Raw genomic sequence first — 24,902 nt, 5'->3', positions numbered from 1 at the left:
GCAATATTTAGCAGTTGAAAATTAATTCACTGAATTTTCAAATATTCTTCACATTCTTACACTTAGAAACAAAAGTAATCCTAAACAACTAGTTCTTTAAGCTAACATCCATAAGCACATGCAGATAAGTTGTTGTTTTTTGTTTTTTTTTAAATTACAGCTTAACCTTGAAGAGCAAATGTCATTTTTCAAAATTCAAGTAAATGAAACATTAGCACACATCATGATAGCTTTTCCAGATAGTTGTATAAAAAACAAAAGATTATTTCTGATTAAAATATTTGGTATTACCTATTGTCACTTGCTCTCCATTGAGATTCACTAGTTTCTCAGCAGTTTCACATTGATAAAAACTATTTTGGCACTTCCCTACATAATGTTTTATTTAGAAAAACCTTATTGATAAATAGACTTCCTTTTTAGTAGCTGAATTCTTAGGTATGGCTTCACTTACCAAAGTTGCACAAGTATTACATAATTTTCAATTCAATTAGTATCTTAAACTACGAAACTTTGGTTTTCTTAAAATTAGCATTGGTTGCTTGATTGTAGGTTTGTCACCAAAAAGTGCTGCTTCACTTTCAGAGGTTGGAAATCTTTTCTGATATATCAAGGGATATTCCTTCTGAAACTTAAAAATGAGGTGAGGAATTAGAGGGTATTTAACATTATTATCTGAGCTGAAGCCACTGGTCAACATTTTATAAGGATTCAGTGCCTTTCTCAAAGATGTATTACAGAGATCAGCATCCTTTCACTTTATCCTTGCTTCTCCCTCCACTTTCTCACACATGAAAGGTACCCTGTAATATTTCTTAGATTCCAGTTAGCATTAACATCTAGGATTCTCTTCTGCTGTTAATTCTCCTAAATTCCAGATGTTCTTCCTTCTCATTGGTAAAGTCTATGAAGGTCACAAGGATCTAGTTAGTATATTTCATACTTCTTTGAGTATCTCAGACCAGGAATTGGACTTGCCAGAATCATGTGGCTACAGGGTTTTGATGTAGAGCTAAAAATTCTAAATGATGAGTCACTAAAAGTTACATATTATAGTCCTAAGTTTATAATTATTTTCCCAGGGTAATGCATGTTTTAAATATAAAACACTGGAAGTAAAGGAGAGTATCTGTTATTATGGTTATTATGAAAATTTCAGGACAGAGTAAAACCAGGCAGGTAGTTATACATAGCCTACATATATAATATTTAAAATTCAAAATATTAAAATGAGAAATTAGATTCTAAATGTCATTAAATAACAATCAGCAATAGCATATTAGAAAATATTTACGATTGAAACTTGTTCATTCTCTTACCTGTTTTAGTTTTTTCCTTTTCTCCTTTATAGGCAAACTCTTATTTTTAATAATATTCTCTAAAAGTTCTGCAACTGCAGCTTGAGAGGTAGAAACTTTTTGTTCATCAAACTCCTGAGCACTAATTTGTTTACAGTATGAATACGTTGGCAAAGGAGCAATCACTCCATCTCCAGGATTTTTAATCTGTAATGAACAAAATGATACATACAGTCAAATCTATTCTGGTCATGTTCCTATGTGGTAAAGGGTTCTTCTGATGGGTTTTAATACCTATTATTTTGCCACAAAACATTCAACACTTTAAGAAAACTGTATTATGCAGCAGAGTAGCAATAAGTCAGTAGGGTCTCAATCCCAGCCCTACAACCTACAAGCTTTATAACCATCAGCAAGTTATTTAAACTGGTCTTGGTCTGTCTCCTCATCTGTAAAATGTGAATGTACATGAGGTAATGTATATAAAATGCTTAGCACACAAGTATTAAATAAAGGTAGCTAACATCATTAGAACCAATAACCATGGATTTTATTCTTTTAACTACAAAACACTAACGAAGTGATATTTTAATTCATCCTAAAACATTAACGTTTTGAAATGGTAATAAAGTGTTCATCTACTATTTTTGAGATGTAAGAGCATGGGCAGGGCCCATAACATCTGTAGACAAGGTGATTAGGAACCAAGATGGCGGAGTAGAAGGACGTGCTCTCACTCCCTCTTGAAAGAACACCAGAATCACAACCAGCTGCTGGACAATCATCGAAGGAAGACACTGGAACTCACCAAAAAAGATACCTCATATCCAAAGAAAAAGGAGAAGCTACAATGAGAAGGTAGGAGTGGTGCAATCACAGTAAAAACAAATCCCATAACTGCTGGGTGGGTGACTCACAGACTGGAGAACACTTATACCACAGAAGTCTACGCACTGGAGTGAAGGTTCTGAGCCCCACGTCAGGTTCCCAACCTGGGGGTCTGGCAATGGGAGGAGGAATTCCTAGAGAATCAGACTCTGAAGGCTAGTGGGATTTGATTGCAGAACGTTGACAGGACTGGGGGAAACAGAGACTCCACTCTTGGATGGCACACACAAAGTAGTGTGCACATTGGGACCCAGGGGAAGGAGCAGTGAATCCAGGGGAGACTGAACCAGACCTAACTGCTAGTGTTGTAGGGTCTCCTGCAGAGGCGGGTGGTGGCTGTGCCTCACCCTGGGGACAAGAACACTGGCAGCAGAAGTTCTGGGAAGTACTCCTTGGTGTGAGCCCTCCCAGAGTCCGCCATTAGCCCCACCAAAGAGCCCAGGGAGGCTCCAGTGTTGGGTCTCCTCAGGCCAAACAACCAACAGGGAGGGAACCCAGCCCCACCCATCAGCAGTCAAGCGGATTAAAGTTTTACTGAGCCCTGCCCACCAGAGCAACAGTCAGCTCCACCCACCACCAGTCCCCCCCATTAGGAAGCTTGCACAAGCCTCTTAGATAGCCTCATCCACCAGAGGGTAGACAGCAGAAGCAAGAAGAACTACAGTCTTGCAGCCTGTGGAACAAAAACCACATTCACAGAAAGACAGACAAGATGAAAAGGCAGAGGGCTATGTACCAGATGAAGGAACAAGATAAACTGAAGAAAAACAACTAAATGAGGTGGAGTTAGGCAAACTTCCAGAAAATAATTCAGAATAATGGTAGTGAAGATGATCCAGGACCTCAGAAAAAGAATGGAGGAAAAAATGGAGAAGATGCAAGAAATGTTTAAAAAAGACCTAGAAGAATTAAAGAAGAAACAAAGAGAGATGAACAACACAGTAACTGAAATGAAAACTACCCTAGAAGGAATCAATAGCAGAATAACTGAGAAAGAAGAATGGATAAGTGACCCGGAAGAAAAAATGGTGGAATTCACTGCTGAGGAACAGAATAAAGAAAAAAGAATGAAAAGATAATGAAGACAGCCTAAGAGACCTCTGGGACAACATTAAACGCAACAACATTCACATTATAGGGGCCCCAGAAGGAGAAGAGAGAGAGAAAGGACCGGAGAAAATACTTGAAGAGATCATAGTCAAAAACTTCCCTAACATGTGAAAGGAAATAGCCACCCAAGTCCAGGAAGCACAGAGAGTCCCATACAGGATAAACCCAAGGAGAAACATGCAGAGACACATAGTAATCAAACTGGCAAAAATTAAAGACAAAGAAAAATTACTGAAAGCAGCAAGGGAAAACTGACAAATAAACATACAAGGGAACTCCCATAAGGTTAACAGCTGATTTCTCAGCAGAAACTCTACAAGCCAGAAGGGAGTGGCATGATATACTTAAAGTGATGAAAGGGAAGAACCTACAACCAAGATTACTCTACGTGGCAATGATCTCATTCAGATTTGATGGAGAAATCAAAAGCTTTACAGACAAGCAAAAGCTAAGAGAATTCAGCACCACCAAACCAGCTGTACAACAAATGGTAAAGGAATTTCTCTAAGTAGGAAACACAAGAGAAGAAAAGAACCTACAAAAACAAACCCAAGACAATTAAGAAAATGGGCATAGGAACATACATATCAATAATTACCTTAAACGTGAATGGATTAAATGCTCCAACCAAAAGATACAGGCTTGCTGAACGGATACAAAAACAAGACCCATCTATATGCTGTATACAAGAGACCCACTTCAGACCTAGGGACACATTCAGACTGAAAGTGAGGGGATGGAAAAAGATATTCCATGCCAATGGAAATCAAAGGAAACCTGGAGTAGCAATACTCATATCAGATAAAATAAACTTTAAAATAAAGAATGTTACAAGAGACAAGGAAGGACATTATATAATGATCAACGGATCAATCCAAGAAGAAGATATAACAATTATAAATATATATGCACCCAACAGAGGAGCACCTTAATACATAATGCAACTGCTAACAGCTATAAAACAGGAAATCGACAGTAACACAATAATAGTGGGGGACTTAAACAACCCATTTACACCAATGGACAGATCATCCAAAATGAAAACAGGGCTTCCCTGGTGGCGCAGTGGTTGAGAGTCCGCCTGCCGATGCAGGGGACATGGGTTCGTGCCCTGGTCCGGGAAGATCCCACATGCCGCAGAGTGGCTGGGCCTGTTAGCGATGGCCGCTGAGACTGCGCGTCTGGAGCCTGTGCTCCCACAATGGGAGAGGCCACAACAGTGAGAGGTCCGCGTACCACAAAAAAAAAAAAAAAAAAGACAACAAATAAGGAAACACAAATTTAAATGACACAATAGACCAGATAGATTTAATTGATATTTATAGGACATTCCATCCAGAAACAGCAGATTACACTTTCTTCTCAAGTGCACACGGAACATTCTCTAGGATAGATCACATCTTGGGTCACAAATCAGGCCACAGTAAATTTAAGAAAACTGAAATCATATTAAGCATCTTTTCTGACCACAACGCTATGAGATTACAAATGAATTATAGGGAAAAAAATGTAAAAAACACAAACACATGGAGGCTAAACACTACATTACTAAATAACCGAGAGATCACTGAAGAAATCAAAGAGGAAATCAAAAAATACCTAGAGACAAATGACAATGAAAACATGACGATCCAAAATGTATGGGATGCAGCAAAAGTAGTTCTGAGAGGGAATTTTATAGCTATACAAGCCTACCTCAAGAAACAAGAAAAATCTCAAATAAACAATCTAACCTTACACCTGAAGCAACTAGGGAAAGAAGAACAAACAAAAGCCAAAGTTACCAGAAGGAAAGAAATCATAAATATCAGAGCAGAAATAATTGAAATAGAAACAAAGAAAACAATAGCAAGGATCAATAAAACTAAAAGCTGGTTCTTTGAGAAGATAAACAAAATTGCTAAACCATTAGCCAGACTCATCAAGAAAAAGAGAGGACTCAAATCAATAAAATTAGAAATGAAAAAGGAGAAGTTACAATGGACACCGCAGAAGTAAAAAGCATCCTAGGAGACTACTACAAGCAACTCTATGCCAATAAAATGGACAACCTGGAAGAAACGGACAAATTCTCAGAAAGGTATAACCTTCCAAGACTGAAACAGGAAGAAATAGAAAATATGAACAGACCAATCACAAGTAATGAAATTGAAACTGTGATTAAAAATCTTCCAACAGGGCTTCCCTGGTGGCGCAGTGGTTAGGAGTCCGCCTGCCAGTGCAGGGGACGCGGGTTCGAGCCCTGGCCCGGGAAGATCCCACATGCCGCGGAGCAACTAAGCCTGTGCGCTACAACGGCTGAGCCTGCGCTCTAGACCCTGCGAGCCACAGCTACTGAAGTCCGCGCGCCTAGAGCCCGTGCTCTGCAACCAGAGAAGCCACCACGATGAGAAGCCGCGCACCGCAACGAAGAGTAGCTGCCGCTCACCGCAACTAGAGAAAGCCTGCACGCAGCAACTAAGACCCAGAGCAGCCATAAATAAATAAATAAATAAATAAATTTATTAAAAAAAAAATCTTCCAACAAACAAAAGTCTAGGACCAAATGGCTTCACAGGTGAATTCTATCAAACATTTAGAGAAGAGCTAACATTCATCCTTCTCAAACCCTTACAAAAAATTTCGGAGGAAGGAACACTCTCAAACTCATTCTATGAGGCCACCATCACCTGGAGACCAAAATGAGACAAAAATACTACAAAAAAAGAAAATTACAGACCAATATCACTGATGAATATAGCTGCAAAAATCCTCAACAAAATACTAGCAAACAGAATCCAACAACACATTAAAAGGATCATACACCATGATCAAGTGGGATTTATCCCAGGGATGCAAGGATTCTTCAATATACACAAATCAATCAATGTGATACACCATATTAACAAATTGAAGAATAAAAACCATATGATCATCTCAATAGATGCAGAAAAAGCTTTTGACAAAATTCAACATGTATTTATGATAAAAATTCTCCAGAAAGTGGGCATACGGGGAACCTACCTCAACATAATAAAGCCCATACACGACAAACTCACAGAAAACATCATTCGCAATGAAATGAAATGAAAGCATTTCCTCTAAGATCAGGAAAAAGACAAAGATGTCCACTATCGCCACTATTATTCAACATAGTTTTGGAAGTTCTAGCCACGGCAATCAGAGAAGAAAAAGAAATAAAAGGAATACAGATTGGAAAAGAAGAAGTAAAACTGTCACTGTTTGCAGATGACATGATACTATACATAGAAAATCCTAAGGATGCCACCAGAAAACTACTAGAGCTAATCAATGGATTTGGTAAAGTTGCAGGATACAAAATTAACGCACAGAAATCTCTTGCATTACTATACAGTAATGATGAAAAACCTGAAAGAGAAATTAAGGAAACACTTCCATTTACGACTGCAACAAAAAGAATAAAATACCTAGGAATAAACCTACCCAGGGAGACAAAAGACCTGTATGCAGAAAACTATAAGATACTGATGAAAGAAATTAAAGATGATACCAACAGATGGAGAGATATATCATGTTATTGGATTGGAAGAATCAATATTGTGAAAATGACTATATCACCCAAAGCAATCTACAGATTCAATGCAATCCCTATCAAATTACCAATGGTAATTTTTACAGAACTAGAACAAAAAATCTTAATATTTGTTTGGAGACACAAAAGACCATGAATAGCCAAAGCAGTCTTGAGGGAAAAAAACAGAGCTGGACGAATCAGACTCCCTGACTTCAGTCTATACTGCAAAGCTACAGTAATCAAGACAATATGGTACTGGCACAAAAACAGAAACATAGATCAGTGGAACAAGGTAGAAAGCCCAGAGATAAACTCATGCACATATGGTCAACTAATCTATGACAAAGGAGGCAAGGACATGCAATGGAGAAAAGACAGTCTCTTCAATAAGGGGTGCTGGGAAAACTGGACAGCTACATGTAAAAGAATGCAATGAGAATACTCCCTAATTCCATACACAAAAATAAAGTCAAAATGAATTAGAGACCTAAATGTAAGACTGGACACTATAAAACTCTTAGAGGAAAACATAGGAAGAACACTCTTTGACATAAATCACAGCAAGGTCTTTTTTGATCCACCTCCTAGAGTAATGAAAATAAAAACAAAAATAAACAAATGGGACCTAATGAAACTTCAAAGCTTTTGCACAGCAAAGGAAACCATAAATAGGACGAAAAGACAACCCTCAGAATGGGTGAAAATATTTGCAAACGAATCAACGGACAAAGGATTAATCTCCAAAGTATATAAAGAGCTCATGCAGCTCAATATTAAAAAAACAAACAACCCAGTCCAAAAATGGGTAGAAGACCTAAATAGACATTTCTCCAAAGAAGAGATACAGATGGCCAAAAAGCACATGAAAAGCTGTTCAACATCACTAATTATTAGAGAAATGCAAATCAAAACTACAGTGAGGTATCACCTCACAACATTTATAATGGGCATCATCAGAAAATCTACAAAGAACAAGTGCTGGAGAAGGTGTGGAGAAAAGGGAACGCTCTTGCACTGTTGGTGGGAATGTAAATTGATACAGCCACTATGGAGAACAGTATGGAGGTTCCTTAAAAAATTAAAAATTGAATTACCATATGATCCAGCAATCCCACTACTGGGCATATACCCAGAGAAAACCATAATTCAAAAAGAGACATGCACCCCAATGTTCACTGCAGCAATATTTACAATAACCAGGTCATGGAAGCAAAGTAAATGCCCATCAACAGATGAATGGATAAAGAAGATGTGGTACATACATAAAATGGAACATTAGTCAGCCATAAAAAGGAAAGGAACTGGGCCATTTGTAGAGATGTGGATGGATCTAGAGAGTGTCATACAGAGCGAAGTAAGTCAGAAAGAGAAAAACAAATATCGTATGTTAGCGCATGTATGTGGAACCTAGAAAAATGGTACAGATGAACCAGTTTTCAGGGCAGAAATTGAGACACAGATGTAGAGGACAAATGTATGGACACAATGGGGGGAAAGTGGTGGGGGAGTGGGAGTGGTGGTGTGATGAATTGGGCGATTGGGATTGATATGTATACACTGATGTGTATAAAATTGATGACCAATTAGGACCTGCTCTAGGAAAAAAAAAATCTGTAGACAAGAGAAAGAATTGTAGGGGATAGTTATAATTACAGTAAGTCATGGCAATATTAGAATAGTATGTATAGGAAGAAACATGAATATATTTGTTGGGCAGCCACGGACTGAATATAGCAGACATCTGTTGTTTTTGGCTGCTTAGATTCCTTCTCTCCTTATAAAAGTTCCTTCCCATTCTACTCCAACTATCCTTACCTTTCGTGAAGAACAGATTCTTTTCTAATCTATGTAGAGCCACTCAGATAATGGGCCCTCTCTTCAACCCACTCACCCTCAACCACCTAAAGAATGTGTATTTAATCTAGATTTAGCCACTCTGAGTCCATACCATTAACTTTTCAAATTGGAGGTGAGGAATGGTTTTTTTTTCCCTTTGGATTGCAAATATAAGTCTATGACTCAAGAGCTTTAATCAGCCATATCCAATCATGTGAAGGAGCCGTTTTTCAAATATGGGACAGAAATGGAAATAAGTGATGAAGGGATGGAAACAATCCTATTGCTATTTGAATCTCCATATTCTGTCTACATTCCTGACTTTTGGAGGTTATTTATGTGAGCTGATAAAGTCTCCCTTTCTGATTAGGCTAGTTTGAGATGAGTTTGCCACTTGCAACTGACTAATGCAGAGAATTTTAAGACTTAGAATACATACATGGCCCTTTCTTAAGTAGTCAAGATGTTTCTCCACTGCAGTCTGTAGGTAAGAGGGTACTTGGAGAATTTCCTGTTGATGGTCCATCAAGAAAGAAACTAATCGTGCAGCAAGAAGCTCATCAAGATCTACTTCTTCAGCACAGCGTAACACACACCGAGAAAAAGTATGTATCATCTAGAAACATTAAAAGATGTGAATTTAAAAACTTAAGGTTTTATAGAAATTAGAATACCAGTTATTTCTAGGTAGTATTATGCTAAAGGATTGAGATAAAGTGATAAGCAGACTTCAGCTTACAGAATGAGGACAATAACTTATTACATTAGAAAGAATAAAATGCCAAATTTTTTATAGTACTTGTTAAGTATTTCCTTAATATAAATTCCAAATGATTACAGAAGGCTTAGCTTTTTCTTCAGTTTTGTCTCTTATCACTAAACACCATAGGTTCCATTAATACCATATAAATATGGTGCTTAAAGACTGTTAGAGAACAGTGACTTATTAAATTAACCCCATAAAAGCACAGACTAGGAGAATGTATAAACACAAGTGGTTACAAGGTTGGCACCATTTATCTTTTGAAACTGGAAAACAGTTTTTAATGCTATTCTATTAGTCTTTAAAAACAATTAACACATTGTATTTTTCAATTCCATCACGACAATCTTCAAATCCTGGGGTAAATTTTGTGTTTCAAAACTAATTTACTCTCATTCATGTCCATATAACCCACCAAATATAAGAGACACACATGTACACACGCAGACATAAACACTCACACACCTCATTCTAAAATAATTTGAATATCAGAATTGTATTTTAAATATTTTGCACATAATAGATGGTAAGCATATTTATTGAATTGAAATATTTTTGGTCTTATTCCTACATGCCTGCAGGTTTTCCTATCTTCTTCCAATGCTCAGTCCTCAGCTTTTATTCTTTTTTTTCTCAGCTTTGTTGAACTCATTTACTCCCATAGCCTCAACTACCACTTTTCCAAAAAATATACTTTCTGCCCTAATATTTCTTCACCAGGTTCATGTTTCCAACATTGTCTGTAGGATAAATTTCACTTGGATGTTCTATAACCTCAATCTCAAAAAGTGTAAAATCAAAATTACCTCCTTCCTACTCATATCTCTCTAAATATCTTTTCCTACAAACTTCCCTATGCTTTTTTTTTTTTTTTTTTTTTTGGCTGTATGTGGGCCTCTCACTGTTGTGGCCTCTCCCCTTGTGGAGCACAGGCTCCGGACGCCAGGCTCAGCGGCCATGGCTCACGGGCCCAGCCGCTCCACAGCATGTGGGATCTTCCCGAACCAGGGCACGAACCCGTGTCCCCTGCACCGGCAGGCGGACTCTCAACCACTGCGCCACCAGGGAAGCCCTTCCCTATGCTTTTTAATGATGCCACAATTACTTAAGAATAATTCTTCCTCTTTACATTAGGTATGTCATTTTATTAAAAAACTGTCCTTAATAAGTGGAAGAACGGAGCTTAGCTACAGATTCCTTGCTACAAGAACATTCTGTAAATTGAAGCTGCGCTCTGAGGAAGTGGCAGCTCTTTATAGACAGAGAGAGAGAGAGATAGAGAGAGGAAGAGAGAGATAAAGAGAGGGAGGGAAAGAGATATTAGAGATACTATTTCAAGAGTTCATTTCCAGTCAATATCTGCATATAAATGCCTCTTTTCCCTCATCTTCATATGGAGCCTAAGACTGCTTCACAGTACCTCTCCCAACTTCCTGCCCACAATGACAAGCTATCCTGATTCACATAACACATCAAATACAACTTTCCCACTACTACAATATCTGAAACACTTTGACTTACTACACATGAATTTCCCATTAATTCTTCATTTCACAAGGTTATAGTGCCCTTCGGCTTTCAACAGTGCCTACATCTCCTCTTCCTTCCCCACCAAACAGAATTGGCACAAGGCAATATAATATGGTCTGACAGTTAACCACTATGAAGTGATATAGTGTGAGTGAATAGGCAAAGTCCTTAGGTAAAGATCAAGATGTGAAAGTATAAAAGACTGGGCACGAAGGATTAATGCACCAGTATTCTGCTGCTAGGAAAGGTTAGACTTTCAAGAGCCTTTTTTTAAACTCAAGAATCTAGGATTTCAAGACCATGACATCACTTGAGTAGTATGCTTAGATGGTTTGGTCTTCTTTCTTTCTTTCTTTTTTCGGGGCGGGGGGCGCAGTTTATGAACTGGACTTATTCTTTCCTTAAGAAATCAACTTACCAGTGATCTTGTACCCATTGCATCATGAAGTTGGGGCATATCAACATTTTGACTCATTCGCGAAATCATGCGCATTAAAAGTTGAAGCCGTCTACGATTTGGTGGGGGAAGTAACAAACAACACAACTGTAGTGCATCGATGGCAACTCTCTCTAAATGAGGTTGTAGCAAACCTAGAAGGCAAATTACCCCCCAGAAAAAAATCATCAATGACACTAGCTGCTTTCATACTACCAGCATATAGTTATATAAAGAAGGCAAAATAATATTTTAATATTTCGTTTCTTGACTATTCCCAGAAATTTCCACATTCTTCAAAAGCATGGTTAAGATACTCATTATTTTCTTCATAACCCATTGGATTATGAAGGATTGAAAATCCTTCACTTATTACAAATAAAGTGACTCAGAATAAGTGCAATTTAAGGGAAAGAAAAGGCATGCTTTAGGTAAGTAGAATAAATCTTGGTTATGCCATGACAAGTCTTTTACAATATGAAACTTTCCTTCTGGAGGGAAAAAGTAAAGCAATTTCAGATAAGAAAAGCCAGGTAAGTGAAACAGGGTTAGTAAACACTAAAAGTTAACATTACATGCATTGAAAGCATCAACCTTACTTTGTGTGCCAGTCAACACAGAGGAAGCTGGAGGTAAAGAGTTTTCTGAAAGTTCTATTGTACTTTTGCAGAGTCTTTTATTGACTGTGGTACTAGACTCTCCGAGTTCACCTTCCATAGCTGTTTGCACATTTGTGCTGCCTTGTCCAAGATTTGGTTTCATGATAATTTCAGCCACTGGCATATTAATATAACTATTCCTTCTTGTACTACTTCTTAAAAGTAAACTCTGAGATCTACAAAGCTGTTTTGACTTGCACTTTCCATTACATAACTCCTCTTGGTCTTGAACGGTCAAAGTAGAGGTTCTTTTAAAACCAACACAGAGTGGCTTTTGAATACTTTCCTCTGAGTGAAGATGCATTAGGGATTCCTGTTTGGTCTCAGACTCTAAAAATTGTTTATTATTTTGTCCTTTTATGTTCAGAACAGATTGATGGAAGACACTGGAGACCTCTTTACTTGAACTCCCTGGTAAATCTACAATTCCTTCTAATGAATAACACCTTGGTTTGATGCTAGAGGATAGAACATGCCTACTACTTAAGCCTATTAAATTATGACAACTTCCTCCCATTATGTCATTAACACTGGCTCTTCTGTTTTTTAAATTAACTAGCTGCATTTTCTTAGCATAGTTTTCGTGAAATCCTTGATCACTTATCTGCAGTCTCTCAGTAGTATCTGATTCTTCTTTGTTTTTGTCTTTATGAAGCAGACTGAGAAGAAGACACTCAGTTGATTTGAAGGAATTCAGACTGTGTAAGTGAAGGATTTTTGAAGACTGTGGATCATCTTGGATTTTATGTATCCCACTGGGTCTATCTGAAACTGTGACGTAGCCACAAACAACTACCAGGAAATGAAACAAAAATTAAGATGCAACTGTATGACAGTGGACAAAAATAAAACAAAAACAAGAGTAACGTTAAAAAAAACAAAGCATCACTACAGTACATATTGTTAGTATAGTACAAATAGCAGTTGCTTAATTCAGAAGCCACTTAAATAGGACACATGCAACATTCAGTTACAAAGTGCAAGACTCGAGGTTTTCCAACTTGTGATGAAAATAACTTTAAAATTTATTTCAACAATCTAATTAAATGGATTCAGTCAAATACGTGAAAAAATATCTACTTTCAGTCTACAAGTATTAGAAAATTCTTAATTATAAGACAACTGTAGTTTAATAAAACATATATATAGTTTTTGTTTCTGGTACCTGGTATAGAACTCCTAAAACCCATGTAATTTCCAGAGTGACAGGAGTCTTTTGTTATTCACAATGAGCCTATTAGAGCTAGCCTCAGTTTATGCTAATGAGGTGACTTAGGCTTAGCCCTTCTTGGAAGGTTGGAACTTTTAGCCTTACCTCAGACCTCCCTGGAGGGGGTGGTGGGGTAGTGGTGGTTGGTGGAGGTCAGACTTAGTCAACAATGAGCAATAATTCAATCAACCATGCCTATGTAATGAAACCTCAATTAAAACTCTGAAACAACAGTTATGGGAGCTTACCAGTTGGTGAATACATGGACACGCTTGGGGGGATGACATTCCTGGAGAGAACACAGAAGCTCTGCACAACACTTACCCCCATTCCTTGCCCTATATATCTCTTCCATTTGGCTGTTCCTGACTTGTACCCTTTATAATAAACTGGTAATCATTAAGTAAAGCACTTTCCAGAGTTCTGTGAGCGGTTACAGTGAATTATTAAACTTCAGGGGGTTGTGGGAACCCCTAACTTGGTAGTTAGCCAGGCAGAAATGTCAGTAAACCTGAGGACCTCATTTGCAGCTGGTGCATGAAGTGAGGGCAGCGTTGTGGAACTGAGCCCTTGATCTCTGGGGTCTGAGCTAGCACTGGGTAGTTAGTATCAGAGCTGAAAGGCTTTGTCCTCAACTTTTGGGGGTCTGGGTTAACTCTGGGTAGTAAGTGTCAGAAATGAACTGAATTGTAAGACATGTATTGGTGTAGAGAATTGGTGTTGGAATGGTATACTTGAATTACTGGAAAACAACATAGCAACAACCAGAGTATTCCTGAACTTTAAAATAATTTATAGCCTGCCACCTTCTTATTTACCTATACTTTTAGATCTTTTAAATTATGGGGGACTTGGAAACTAATAAAATAAATTTAAATAATAAATAAAAATCTATACATACCCAAAATGTTCACAAATAATTCATAATATTCAAAGGTAAGTAGAGGTTCAGGGAGATCTAGAAAATAATCTGCAATTGTTCTGAATACATCTCGTTCAAATCCAACATAAGTTGGATTATTCATATCATTACTTCTTGGCCCTAAGTAGAGGCAAAAAATTTAAAAAAAAGGTGAAATATATTTCATTTTAAATATAATTTTTAAAGATACTTATAAAAAGCATAAAACATATACTTATTTCATGAAGGAGTTATGTTTAACAAATTGTCACAATTTAAAAATTTAAAGGGTTGTGCATATCTCATTCCTTCTCACCATCTTTTCATTAGAAATCACTGCAACTATTAGCATTTTGTTTAATTTTAATATTTATATGACTGAAAAATTGTATATAAAGCAAAATTTGAAATATATTTTAAAAGCATCAGGACAGTTTATTTTAATGGGATTTTATCACAATTCATTTTATAAAGCAAAGATTATTTGGATTTGCAAATAATTCTTTCAAATTGTGTTTTGTAAATTTACATTTTTGTGATTAAATTTTGCCTGACGTGAAGCATACCCTGAATGAGTTTAAATAATATCTTTACATCGCTGTTCCATTAGGTTAACATTATTGAAATAATCATGTCTACTCATTAGTATCTTCCTCAGAAATAAATTCTGATCTTATGTTACAGGTGAGGAAACTGAAGCTCAGAGCAACTTGCTCAAGGTAAAAGAGGTTTGGTGGCAAAGCTAAAATTAGAACTTAGAGCAGTATAAAGTGAGAGCAAGTCACAGGATCTTGAGGTTTAATAGCATTTAAAGTGTGGTCCATGGACTACTTAATCAGAATCATCCAGTGTACCTATTAAAAGTATATATAATCTCCTCTAAACAGTCCAGAATCTATCAGAATTCCTATGGAGCTAGGAATTACTGATCTAGAAATGTTTGCTTCTGGTTCACTAATTAAGTAGTTTCCTAACACTGAGCTGGGCATCTTGCTATAAGAATCTTCTGAGATGTGATTTAAAAAAAAAAAAAAAATCCTGACATACTGAATTGACTGAATCTGAATATTTGCTGAGTTTCTCTACTGACTGTGATATGCACTCAGATTTGAGAGATACTATGTTATCTTTCAAGTTAACACACATACACACACTTAATAGCTTAAAGGCTAATAAGGATTTTATGTGGAACAAATAGACAATTTTTCTGAGGAGGATATAAAAATATTCTTAATATGTAGAATAAAAAATTTGATAATCATTAAAAGTTTTCTAAGATAGAAAATACTTTACTGGAATTTAAAACACAGAATTTACAGTTAGAGAATCTAGGTTTGAATACATAGCTCCTTATGTATCAGAAATAAAGACCTTCTAAGCCTTAGTTTTCTCTTCTAGAAAAAAAATTATGAACAGTATACTGATCTTTGATTCCTGTATGTCACAAGATTACGGTGGGGGATTAAATAACAAACAAGTTAAGTAAAAGTTTTAATATTGCTTCTGGCTAGACATATTGTTGTTAAACTGGAATTTAGTAAGCTATATCTTGGTATCATTTATGTATAACGTGGACTGAGAAGAAAAAGAAACAAATCCCTAAAGATGGGGCATCAGAGAAATCCCTGGAAGTATGCTATCTGAGTTGCTAATCATGAGTCAAGGTATGAGAGAGAAGGACAGTTACGTAGCGAGAAGGTAGAAAGAGAATCTCAAAAATCTTTAGCTTCTGATCAAGATCTTTACCTTGATTTGACAAATTTTTTCTATAACTAATATTATTTACTTATTGCTATTTATCCTGTTATTTTGTCATATTGACACCCAGTGGACAACAAGGGAATATATACTTATCCTGAACATTACTAAAATACTAATTTTATAAAAACTAGAAAAATACTTTTGTAACAAAATTATTAAAATATAATTTAACTTTTGATGATTTAGAAGCATACACCTCTGCACATTTTAAAAACTGATTTTCGAGAGCAATTAGGGTTTTATACTTGAACTAGGGTCTTAAATTATAAAACTCACTGTGGAAAAAGCTTGAAGAATGAAATGCTAAAAAATGATCTGATTAGTGACAGACCATTTTTTTTTCATAAACATAAGAGTCCCATTAATATACCCTATGGAGTAGAAGCATGTCATGAAACACCAAATGTTGAAGCCGTGTACAATGGCAAGGGGACTGAAGTGGGTTTTATAAGACTTCATTTCTGATTGAAACTTTCAACTTACAAGCTGCTTTACTTAGAAGTTGCTATTTGAACTCTCTGGACTCACTAAGGCAATTGATGTAGATTATACCTAAAAATCCTCTGAGATCCTCTAGCCTATGAGTTGATGATTTATGAGAACTAAGTCATAAATGACAGGCTTGGATTATAGAATCACTATCTGCGTAGAAAAAGTTAAGGGCTCTATAACAAATTCCACATGCAAAGAAGTGTAATCAGTTCTACTAGATCTTCATTTAAACATCAACAGAAATAATATAATTTAATTTTATCAGGACTTTATAAATTTTAAAAATAATTCCTTGGTTCTTATTAAATATTATCAATATAATACACACACACACACAGTTTGTTTAACTTACAATTTGCTAGGCACTTCATGGCAGATAATACCCAGTGAGGAAGGTCATCTACACAAAAAATTAATAGTGTTCAATCATACAATTATGATGATAGTATATTTAAAACTTCACACTTATTATATTATATAATTATACATACATGTTTGTATATATATATATATATATATATATATATATATATACACACGTATGTGTACCAGCAGGAGTAAAAATGATTACATATTTAATAAGACATAGGGCCAAGACAGTATTTTACAATACAAGTTTAAAAAGTTAGCTATGCTATTTGAATATTACTGATTTGAGTGAGACTTATGATTGAAACAAGCTATATTTGAATATTAAGGTACTTTCACAGTGAGGCTTGCTTAAAATCTTTCAATTGCCACTATATGAAACATGACACATAAGTGTAGCATTTTTTTGACACAAACACAAAAACCACACATATATTTGACTTGAAAAGTTAATAGTTATAAAGAATAGAAAGCTTAGATGGAGAGCATATAATCAAGTTATTTTAGGTAATAAAAGATACAACTGGTCCAAAGCTACAAGCATACACAACATAGTTCTTAAGTTTTAACATTTACTTTTTTGCTCCTACAATTAAACCCTCAAAGTTCTTGCCCACAAAAAGAAACTCAAAGTAATGCATGTCAATTAATTCTACAGACAGCAACTGATTATAAAAAAATGAGCCAACATTTTCAGTAAATTTATTAATACATTTCCTATAAGCTTTCCAATACATCTGGCTTAAATTATTTCCCCGATTTTCCTATCTTATATCTGAAATCAATACATTATATAAACATATATATAACACAAAGCCAGTGTTCTTTAGAATACTGTTCTTGAGAGTTTTGACTTATTTTATAGAGTGTGACTTTTGTTTTGCATGTATGTCTTGACCCCTTTAAATTTGTATATAACTTCTCATGTAAGCTCCAGGAAGGCATGGACCATTTCTCTCTTGTTCATCACTAATCTTCAGCACAGTGCCTGGCACATTATAGGTCCTCAATAAAATGTGATTAATCAATAGTTTTAATTATGTTTGCATATCTTTTGGATGCTTAACCCTGTCATTAAAAAAAATCATTCAGGAATCCACCTTAAGAGCTAAAATAAGTGTGAATAATATTCATTTAAAAATTAGTCCACTATGATTACTAAAGCGCCTCTGATAAAACAGTAGTCTCCCTGACGTTCTCTCAACTGAAGTATTCTACTTTCTACATTTTGGTCTCTCTTTATCCCCACAATAGCTGCAACCTTTGTTAGCATGTTTAAAATGATTCCAACTTCTTTTATTGATACCAACCTGATTTGTCTTGCAGTATAACTACTCCATGCTTACTTGTATTGGTCATGTTGTACATTATACATTGAGGAATTACTTGTTTGGGATTTATGACTTCTTCTAGGGATGACACACCTAAAATTGTTTGCAGGCTAAATAGGAGAAAGAATACAAACTTTTTTTCCTCCATAAAATAAGTGGAATAGAATACAAATATGAAAGAGTTTGAATGGAAAACAAACAAAGTTTTTGGAATATTTCTCTTAAATCAACCTCTAAGACTTATATTAGTATCTACTTTAAAGTATCTTAATAACCTTGCAGGATTCCAATATAGACCCCAAACTAGAGCTACAACTTTGAGTCAAAGAAAAAGCAAATTCTACTGAAAACATTCTACTTCTATTGTACCAGAACTATCGCAAGAATATTTATTAAGAAACACATATACAGGTTAAATTCTAAGCTTTGCAAATTAATCTGTTCTTCCTCAACTGCATATCTTGATGAAAATATCAAATTAACATTCTAAACACCTCAGGAACTTGGTTATAGCTTAGTTATAGCTTACTAGATCAGAATAACATATCTCCAAGCTTCTTCAACATCTTTCTGGCTTATTTCTCTATTATCAACGGAGTTCTCTTGATCTTCATTGATTATTTCACAGTTAATTTTCTCTGCATTTTCCTGAAAAAAGAATTACTTTGGTTTAATATGGTATGCTCACATTTTGGAGATAATGAACTGACACCACTTCTAATATTTAGTAATTCTATTAGCATCAGCCCATTGTGGAGCTGTAAGGTGTCACCTGAAGAAATAATGCAATATATGGTAATAGAGCTTTTGGTTTTGCAGCTGCCTCCACTACCCTCAAATTAATTTAAAACAAAACATGCTTAAATTATACAAATACTATTTCAAGTATGTCTCAAGTATGTCTCAATACCATTTTTATTATCGTTTTTATTATCCAAACAAATTTACACATACATTTTTAAAATATAATATAGTTAAGAGATTACAAGTATTGGCTTCAAATATTAATCATTCACTTTTAATGATTCTATTATTAAGCACGCAGTAATTATATTTAAACTAGTAACTAGTAAAAAGGATGTTTTACCTGAGAGAAATGTAATCCATGCTTTTTAGAAGTTCTCCGAGATAAGTTTCGTAATTTAAAAATACTATCTTTATCTTTGGAAAAGTTCTCTATTCTGTTTTTTCTCAATTCTGGATGCCTTCGTGGAAGAGTTTTAAGTGGAGAATTTGCAGGAAATCTGGTTTAAGAATAATATGCAATTAAATAATGTGAGATCATAAACAAACTTTTAGTGCCATTTATCTTAAAAATAACTAAAAAAACTGGATTTATTTACATTACCAAGGAATGAATCTTCTATATAAATTAATTTTCCCATTTAACCTTTTAAAAAGTTTTAATAGTTTCCTGCTTTCTTTAGTAAACTGTATGTATTTTAACTTTATTCCTATATATATCAGGGTTATTATTAGGATCAATTCTTTTGGAGAGGTATCACTTACATTATAAATGGTTCTAGAATGTTACATTTTCTAAATTTCTCTCATTAGTTATCTAATTTGTATATATTTTCTACCCTTTGTAATTGTAAAATTTCCAGAACTCTTGCTCCTTTTGATTATAATGCTTTTCCTCCCTTCAATTCAATATAAAATATTTCAAAGATACAAAAAAGTACAGAAAATAATATAAAACAACATCCACATAGGTAACCATCAACCAATGCAACTATTAACATTTTACCAAGACTTCATTATCTTTTTTAAATTTTTTAAATTAAATTTTTTAAAAAATTATTATTTTTAAAAATTAATTAATTAATTAATTAATTAATGGCTACATTGGGTCTTTGTTGCTGCGCGTGGGCTTTCTCTAGTTGTGGCGAGCGGGGGCTACTCTTCGTTGGGGTGCCCAGCCTTCTCATTGCAGTGGCTTCTCTTGTTGTAGAGCACGGGTTCTAGGCACGTGGGCTTTAGTAGTTGCGGCGTGTGGGCTCAGTAGTTGTGGCTCACCAGCTCTAGAGCGCAAGCTCAGTAGTTGTGGCACATGGGCTTAGTTGCTCTGCGGCATGTGGGATCTTCCTGGACCAGGGCTCGAACCTGTGTCCCCTGCACTGGCAGGTGGATTCTTAACCACTGAACCACCGGGGAAGCCCCATTATCTTTTTTATAAATGAAAGAAATTCTTTGCTAATTCTATTTCTCTCTTCCTAAGGGAAATCATTAACCTATAGTTAGTGTATTTCCTTCTTGTTCATGTTTTCATACTTTAAATAAATATACATAAACAATATCTCTATGGTATCTTTTAACATACATCAAGTTTATGCATAAGTTTTTAGTCACCTCGGAAGTTTTTTTCTTATTACTCTGTCCTAAATATTGTTTCTTATATTCTTTCAGAAGAGTTTTATTTTCATATTTAGGTATTTAATTCATGTATAACTCACACCAAGTTTCTTTATATGTAAGGGTTTATATTCTCAGCACTTAATGGTCTTAATTTAAATTTAATTAAGCCCAGATAATCAGGTAAGGCAATTTTCCCCTCACTGTTCCTCAAAATTGACTTGGACTTTACATTATCAAATGAACTCTAAAATCTGCTTGTTAAATCCTACAAAAAATTATGTAGGGGTTTTGAATGAAGAGGCACTGAATCTATACATCAGTTTGGGAAGAAGTGACTTATTTATGACACTAAGTCTTCTCATTCATGAACAGAATATCCTTCTCCACTTATTACTTTAAGTACAATTTGATAATTTTCTCCAGTAAGTTCTTACACATTTTTGTTATACTTTATTTTTAACTACGTCATAGTTTTGTTACCACTATAAAAGCACTAGAGGTAGACAGACTAGTTGAAGAGTTATGCAGAATTCCAGGTAAGAGAGAATAGTAGTCTCATGAAAAGAACATTCATTAAGAGAAGTAGACAGATCAGAGAATACTGAGGCAGCATGATAGACATGGTTTGATAACTACATCATATTTAAAGGAGAGAAGGGAAAGAATGAGGGCAACTACAGTGAAGACTGTGCCATTCATTCAGATATGGATATAAGAGGTCAGAATTTAGGTTAAGAGATGTTAGTGATTTTCCATATACTATACTTGAAGTGCCTGTTTAATAGGCAAAAGTGGGCCTAAAGCTCAGGAGAGGTATTTGGGTTGGAGGTTTGAAAGTCATAAGAAAAGTAAGTGGAGACATGGTATGAGATTGCCCAGAGAGAGAGGTGAAGGGTAGACAAGCCTAGGACCTTGAGGACAGTAAAAGCTAAAGGATGAGCAGCAGCAAAGGAACTCAAAAGGTGACTGACGAGTAGTGGAGAGAGGAAAGATTTGTAGGGTGTTATACAAGATATTCATATGCTTGTTATTGCAGTTTACTTGTATGACATAAGTCATCTTTGACACATAGGCAAAAATCAATTTCTACATTTCATTTGAAAAATACTAATTTTGTAGAGTAAAAAAACATGGGAGGCTTCCCTGGTGGCGCAGTGGTTGAGAGTCCACCTGCCGATGCAGGGGACACGGGTTCGTGCCCTGGTCTGGGAAGATCCCACATGCCGTGGAGCGGCTGGGCCCGTGAGCCATGGTCGCTGAGCCTGCGCATCCGGAGCCTGTGCTCCGCAACGGGAGAGGCCACAACAGTGAGAGGCCCGCGCACCGCAAAAACAAACAAACAAACAAAAAAACCCCGTGGGTATTAGAATCCAAAGACCTAATTTAAGGGATATATAATCAAGAACTCCGGGTACAAGAGAGAAAAATCAATTATGCTGGCCCAAGGGAGTCAGAAAGGCCCCACAAAGGCTACAATACAGCTGACATGAGAAGAAACGTGTTTACTAGTCTGATGAATGTGTACATGAACATATTTCAGACCAAGGGAATAAAATTTGTTGAAGCATGGTCTCAGGCTCTTCACCTGTAAGAAGGAGTTAATACCTTCCTTGCTGAGCTATTCTAGGGATTAAATAAAGAAAACATGTAACTCATAAAGTAGGGCTTCTGGTACATGATAAATTCTTAATAATCTCTTCAACCTGTAGTATATTTCTTTTGTTAGTTATTATATAAAGTTTGCTATTATTTATTTCATCACATGTGTTCTTAGATTATATAGATTACATATCATTTGAAGGTAAGGACCTGTGAGAACTTGTCTTGTAATTCTTAAATCTATGAAACTAAAGGTTGATAATGTTCTGTCCTTGACATGTTACAGAGATTTCAGAATATGTAAAAGTGACACTATCTCATTCTTTCCTCCCAACTCCTTATTTTATTATAAGTTTGAATTGTGCAGCAATAACCTTTAACTAACTTTAAGTTTTAAATGGTTTTAATTGGACTAAGAGCAGTAAGTTTTCTACAGAAAATATTACTTCCCCTGAAAAGCCTGCTGTTTTAGTAAAAGTATTAGAAGTGGAGTGAAACTTCATTGTTAAGTAATTCAGTTTTGCAGTTATTTCTTTGTTTAGTACCTGAATAGCTGACTGTTGTCATCAAGATTTTCTGATCCCCATTTGCCTTTGATATCTTCAATGACATGGTTCTTAAGAAATTTTCTCAGTAGCTGGATAGTCTGTTGCCTTGTAACTTCAGGACCAAAATTGCTATTATTTCTTAATAGGTCATAAAGCCAGTCTATTGCTTCTCCTGCTGTAAAACAATTGCCATATTTTTTAAAGTGTTGCCTGTGTTTCCTTAGAGGCATTCCTGCTCGAAAAGATGTGGTAACTTCATTCCACTGCAAATGGAAAGAAAAAAAATTTTTTTTAATTAGACAAAGAAAATTCTCTCATTCACATCTTATTAAATCATTAAAATTCATGAAGAAATCACTTGTCTTATTTGTGCTAAAGAGAATTTTACATCTCATACTGATTTCTTTTTATTAATTCTAGTGTTGTAATAATATTTTTATGTAATAGTTTTTGACTAAAAGCACTTCACTAGCTGGTTGGCTTATTTAGGAAACCTAGGAATAATGGAGAACTACAGTGAACCTGCCTTTAGTCCTCAACAGAGAAAGCATTTATTCCTGTTTCTTCCTGTTTCTTTAACCTCAACTAATATTAATAATATGATAGTAGCATTTGTGTCAGACACTATGCATTACACTCATTATTTCACTTTAATTCTCACAATTCTATGAATAGGTACTATTACTACCCCATTTTCAGATAAGGAATATGAAGCACAGAGATATTTAATAATTTGACCAAGGTCACACAGCTAAAACCCAGGCATTGGATTGACTCTAGAACCTGCACTCACAACTAACTATGCAGGCAAAACAAAACTCTTGGCAGGCAATAGTTTTACTGGTAAAATACCTTTAGTATTAAAGTATTAATATACCTTTAGTATATTTACTAGTGAAGATCCTAATAATTTACATAGAACAGATGCGGTAAATTAAGTTTTAAGTCTACTGTTTTTTAATGACGCTGTGATATATCTACATTTTCAAAAGATACTCACACTTTCCAAAGCTGTTTTCAAATTACCCTAACTTTTGGGTTCGTGGCAGGTCTAAGAGGAGTGGTATAGAATAAACATATAACTTTTTAATTAAAAAATCTTACATTAGAGGTTAAGAAATCTGATTTGTAACCCCAACTATGCTACTACTCGCTATGCTACCACTTATCTAGTCTATGTGGTCCCAACATCACAACGCAGAATTTAAGGGCTGAAAACACAGTAACTGTATTCTTTTCTTTCCACACTTCCACATTTCATATATTATTCAAGAAACTTATATTGAGCTGCAATTTATCCAGAGAATAAGTTGTTTGTTATTCTACAGATCACAGCACACTTTCACAATACAGTATGTCTACTCTGGGACATCTCTTAGCCTGGGCATGTATCATTAGCTCTAGTTTACCAAGGTGGATACTGAAGCTCACAGAAGTGACTCTCCTAATGTCACATAACCAGTGGCACAGTATCCTCTTGGATTGATGATGCAAATACACAAGACACTCTATGCAAGTACAAATCCAGTGACTACCAACAGTGGTTCCTGATGGGTACTTAAAATATTCTTAGTTATGAAATAGCTGTTACTGAGTGGCATTCAGTCGGTACATCCTGCATTAAATTCTACAGGACCGGCAAAACGAAGCTGTCACAAACAATCGGGCTTGTCCCCAGTCTGACCCTACAAAGCACTGGAACTCAAAACTCTTCTCGAATCCTTATGCGGGTAGAAAATCAGGCGTGGGGAGCGGCTAAACTCAGAATATTCCAAGACATTCCAGGGGACGCGGACAGCACCAAGAACAGGGGTCGCTTCAGAAGCTGAGTCCGATGCGCCCACCCGGGGAGCCCGGAGCAAAGGAGGGGACAGGTGTGTCCTGCAAGGGGCCGCGATTCCCGTGAACTCCCCTCATTCTCCTCTTCAGCCACGCAAGAGGTTCTAGGAACTATCCCTCCGCCCGAGGGAAAGCTACAAACGTTCTCACGTAAAAGCGGCCATCATCCCGGCTGGTCAGTCTCGTTCATGCGCGGTCTTACCAGCCTGGTGGCCCGATAAGGCCCGGGAGGCACACCCTGATTCTCCATTCCGCCCACCAGGCCCGAAGGTCTGTCAGCGCCCGGTGCCCGGCATGGCGGTGGAAGGCGACACTCAGCCCCCGAGACGCCGGCGGCAGCGCAGTCCCACACAACCGTCGGCCCCGCCATCGATTTGAATACCTCAGAGGGCTGCGCTGATTGGCTGCGCCGTTGGGTCACGTGACGCGCCGCCCTGAC

At 36.1% G+C, this 24,902-nt stretch overlaps 1 protein-coding gene across 2 annotated transcripts; it reads right to left on the bottom strand.

Moving 5' to 3' along the window:
• On the bottom strand, window positions 1-24,866 carry DEPDC1 (DEP domain containing 1). 2 transcript variants are annotated; one of them, XM_081224729.1, is made up of 12 exons: window positions 24,666-24,866; window positions 22,622-22,887; window positions 19,207-19,363; window positions 18,649-18,767; window positions 18,099-18,229; window positions 16,772-16,819; window positions 14,167-14,307; window positions 11,996-12,847; window positions 11,379-11,551; window positions 9,107-9,283; window positions 1,320-1,505; window positions 1-631 (listed from the first exon to the last, which is right to left on the bottom strand). In XM_081224729.1, exons 1-12 carry the CDS (start codon window positions 24,831-24,833, stop codon window positions 491-493), a joined length of 2,559 nt encoding a protein of 852 aa, XP_081080855.1. In that variant the 5' UTR covers window positions 24,834-24,866; the 3' UTR covers window positions 1-490. The 2 variants fall into 2 exon arrangements, with proteins under 2 accessions (XP_081080855.1, XP_081080856.1); XM_081224730.1 differs by lacking the exon at window positions 11,996-12,847 and having other exon boundaries at window positions 8-631; window positions 24,666-24,865.
• Between the last annotated feature and the right edge of the window lie 36 nt (window positions 24,867-24,902).

Source organism: Mesoplodon bidens (genome assembly GCF_964165515.1).
Source record: "Mesoplodon bidens genome assembly, chromosome: 2".
In the NCBI taxonomy this organism is placed as follows: domain Eukaryota; kingdom Metazoa; phylum Chordata; class Mammalia; order Artiodactyla; family Ziphiidae; genus Mesoplodon; species Mesoplodon bidens.
This window is presented reverse-complemented; position numbering and strand designations above follow the sequence as displayed.

Bases quoted from the DNA above. Each gene is read 5' to 3' on its own strand.
- DEPDC1 (XM_081224729.1), bottom strand. From the start codon at position 24,833: ATGGCGGGGCCGACGGTTGTGTGGGACTGCGCTGCCGCCGGCGTCTCG. The intron at 19,364-22,621 runs GTACTAAACAAA...TTCTTAAACCAG, and splicing joins GACAACAGTCAGCTATTCAG to ATTTCCTGCAAATTCTCCAC. The intron at 14,308-16,771 runs GTAAGTTAAACA...GCCTCTACTTAG, and splicing joins CATGAAGTGCCTAGCAAATT to GGCCAAGAAGTAATGATATG.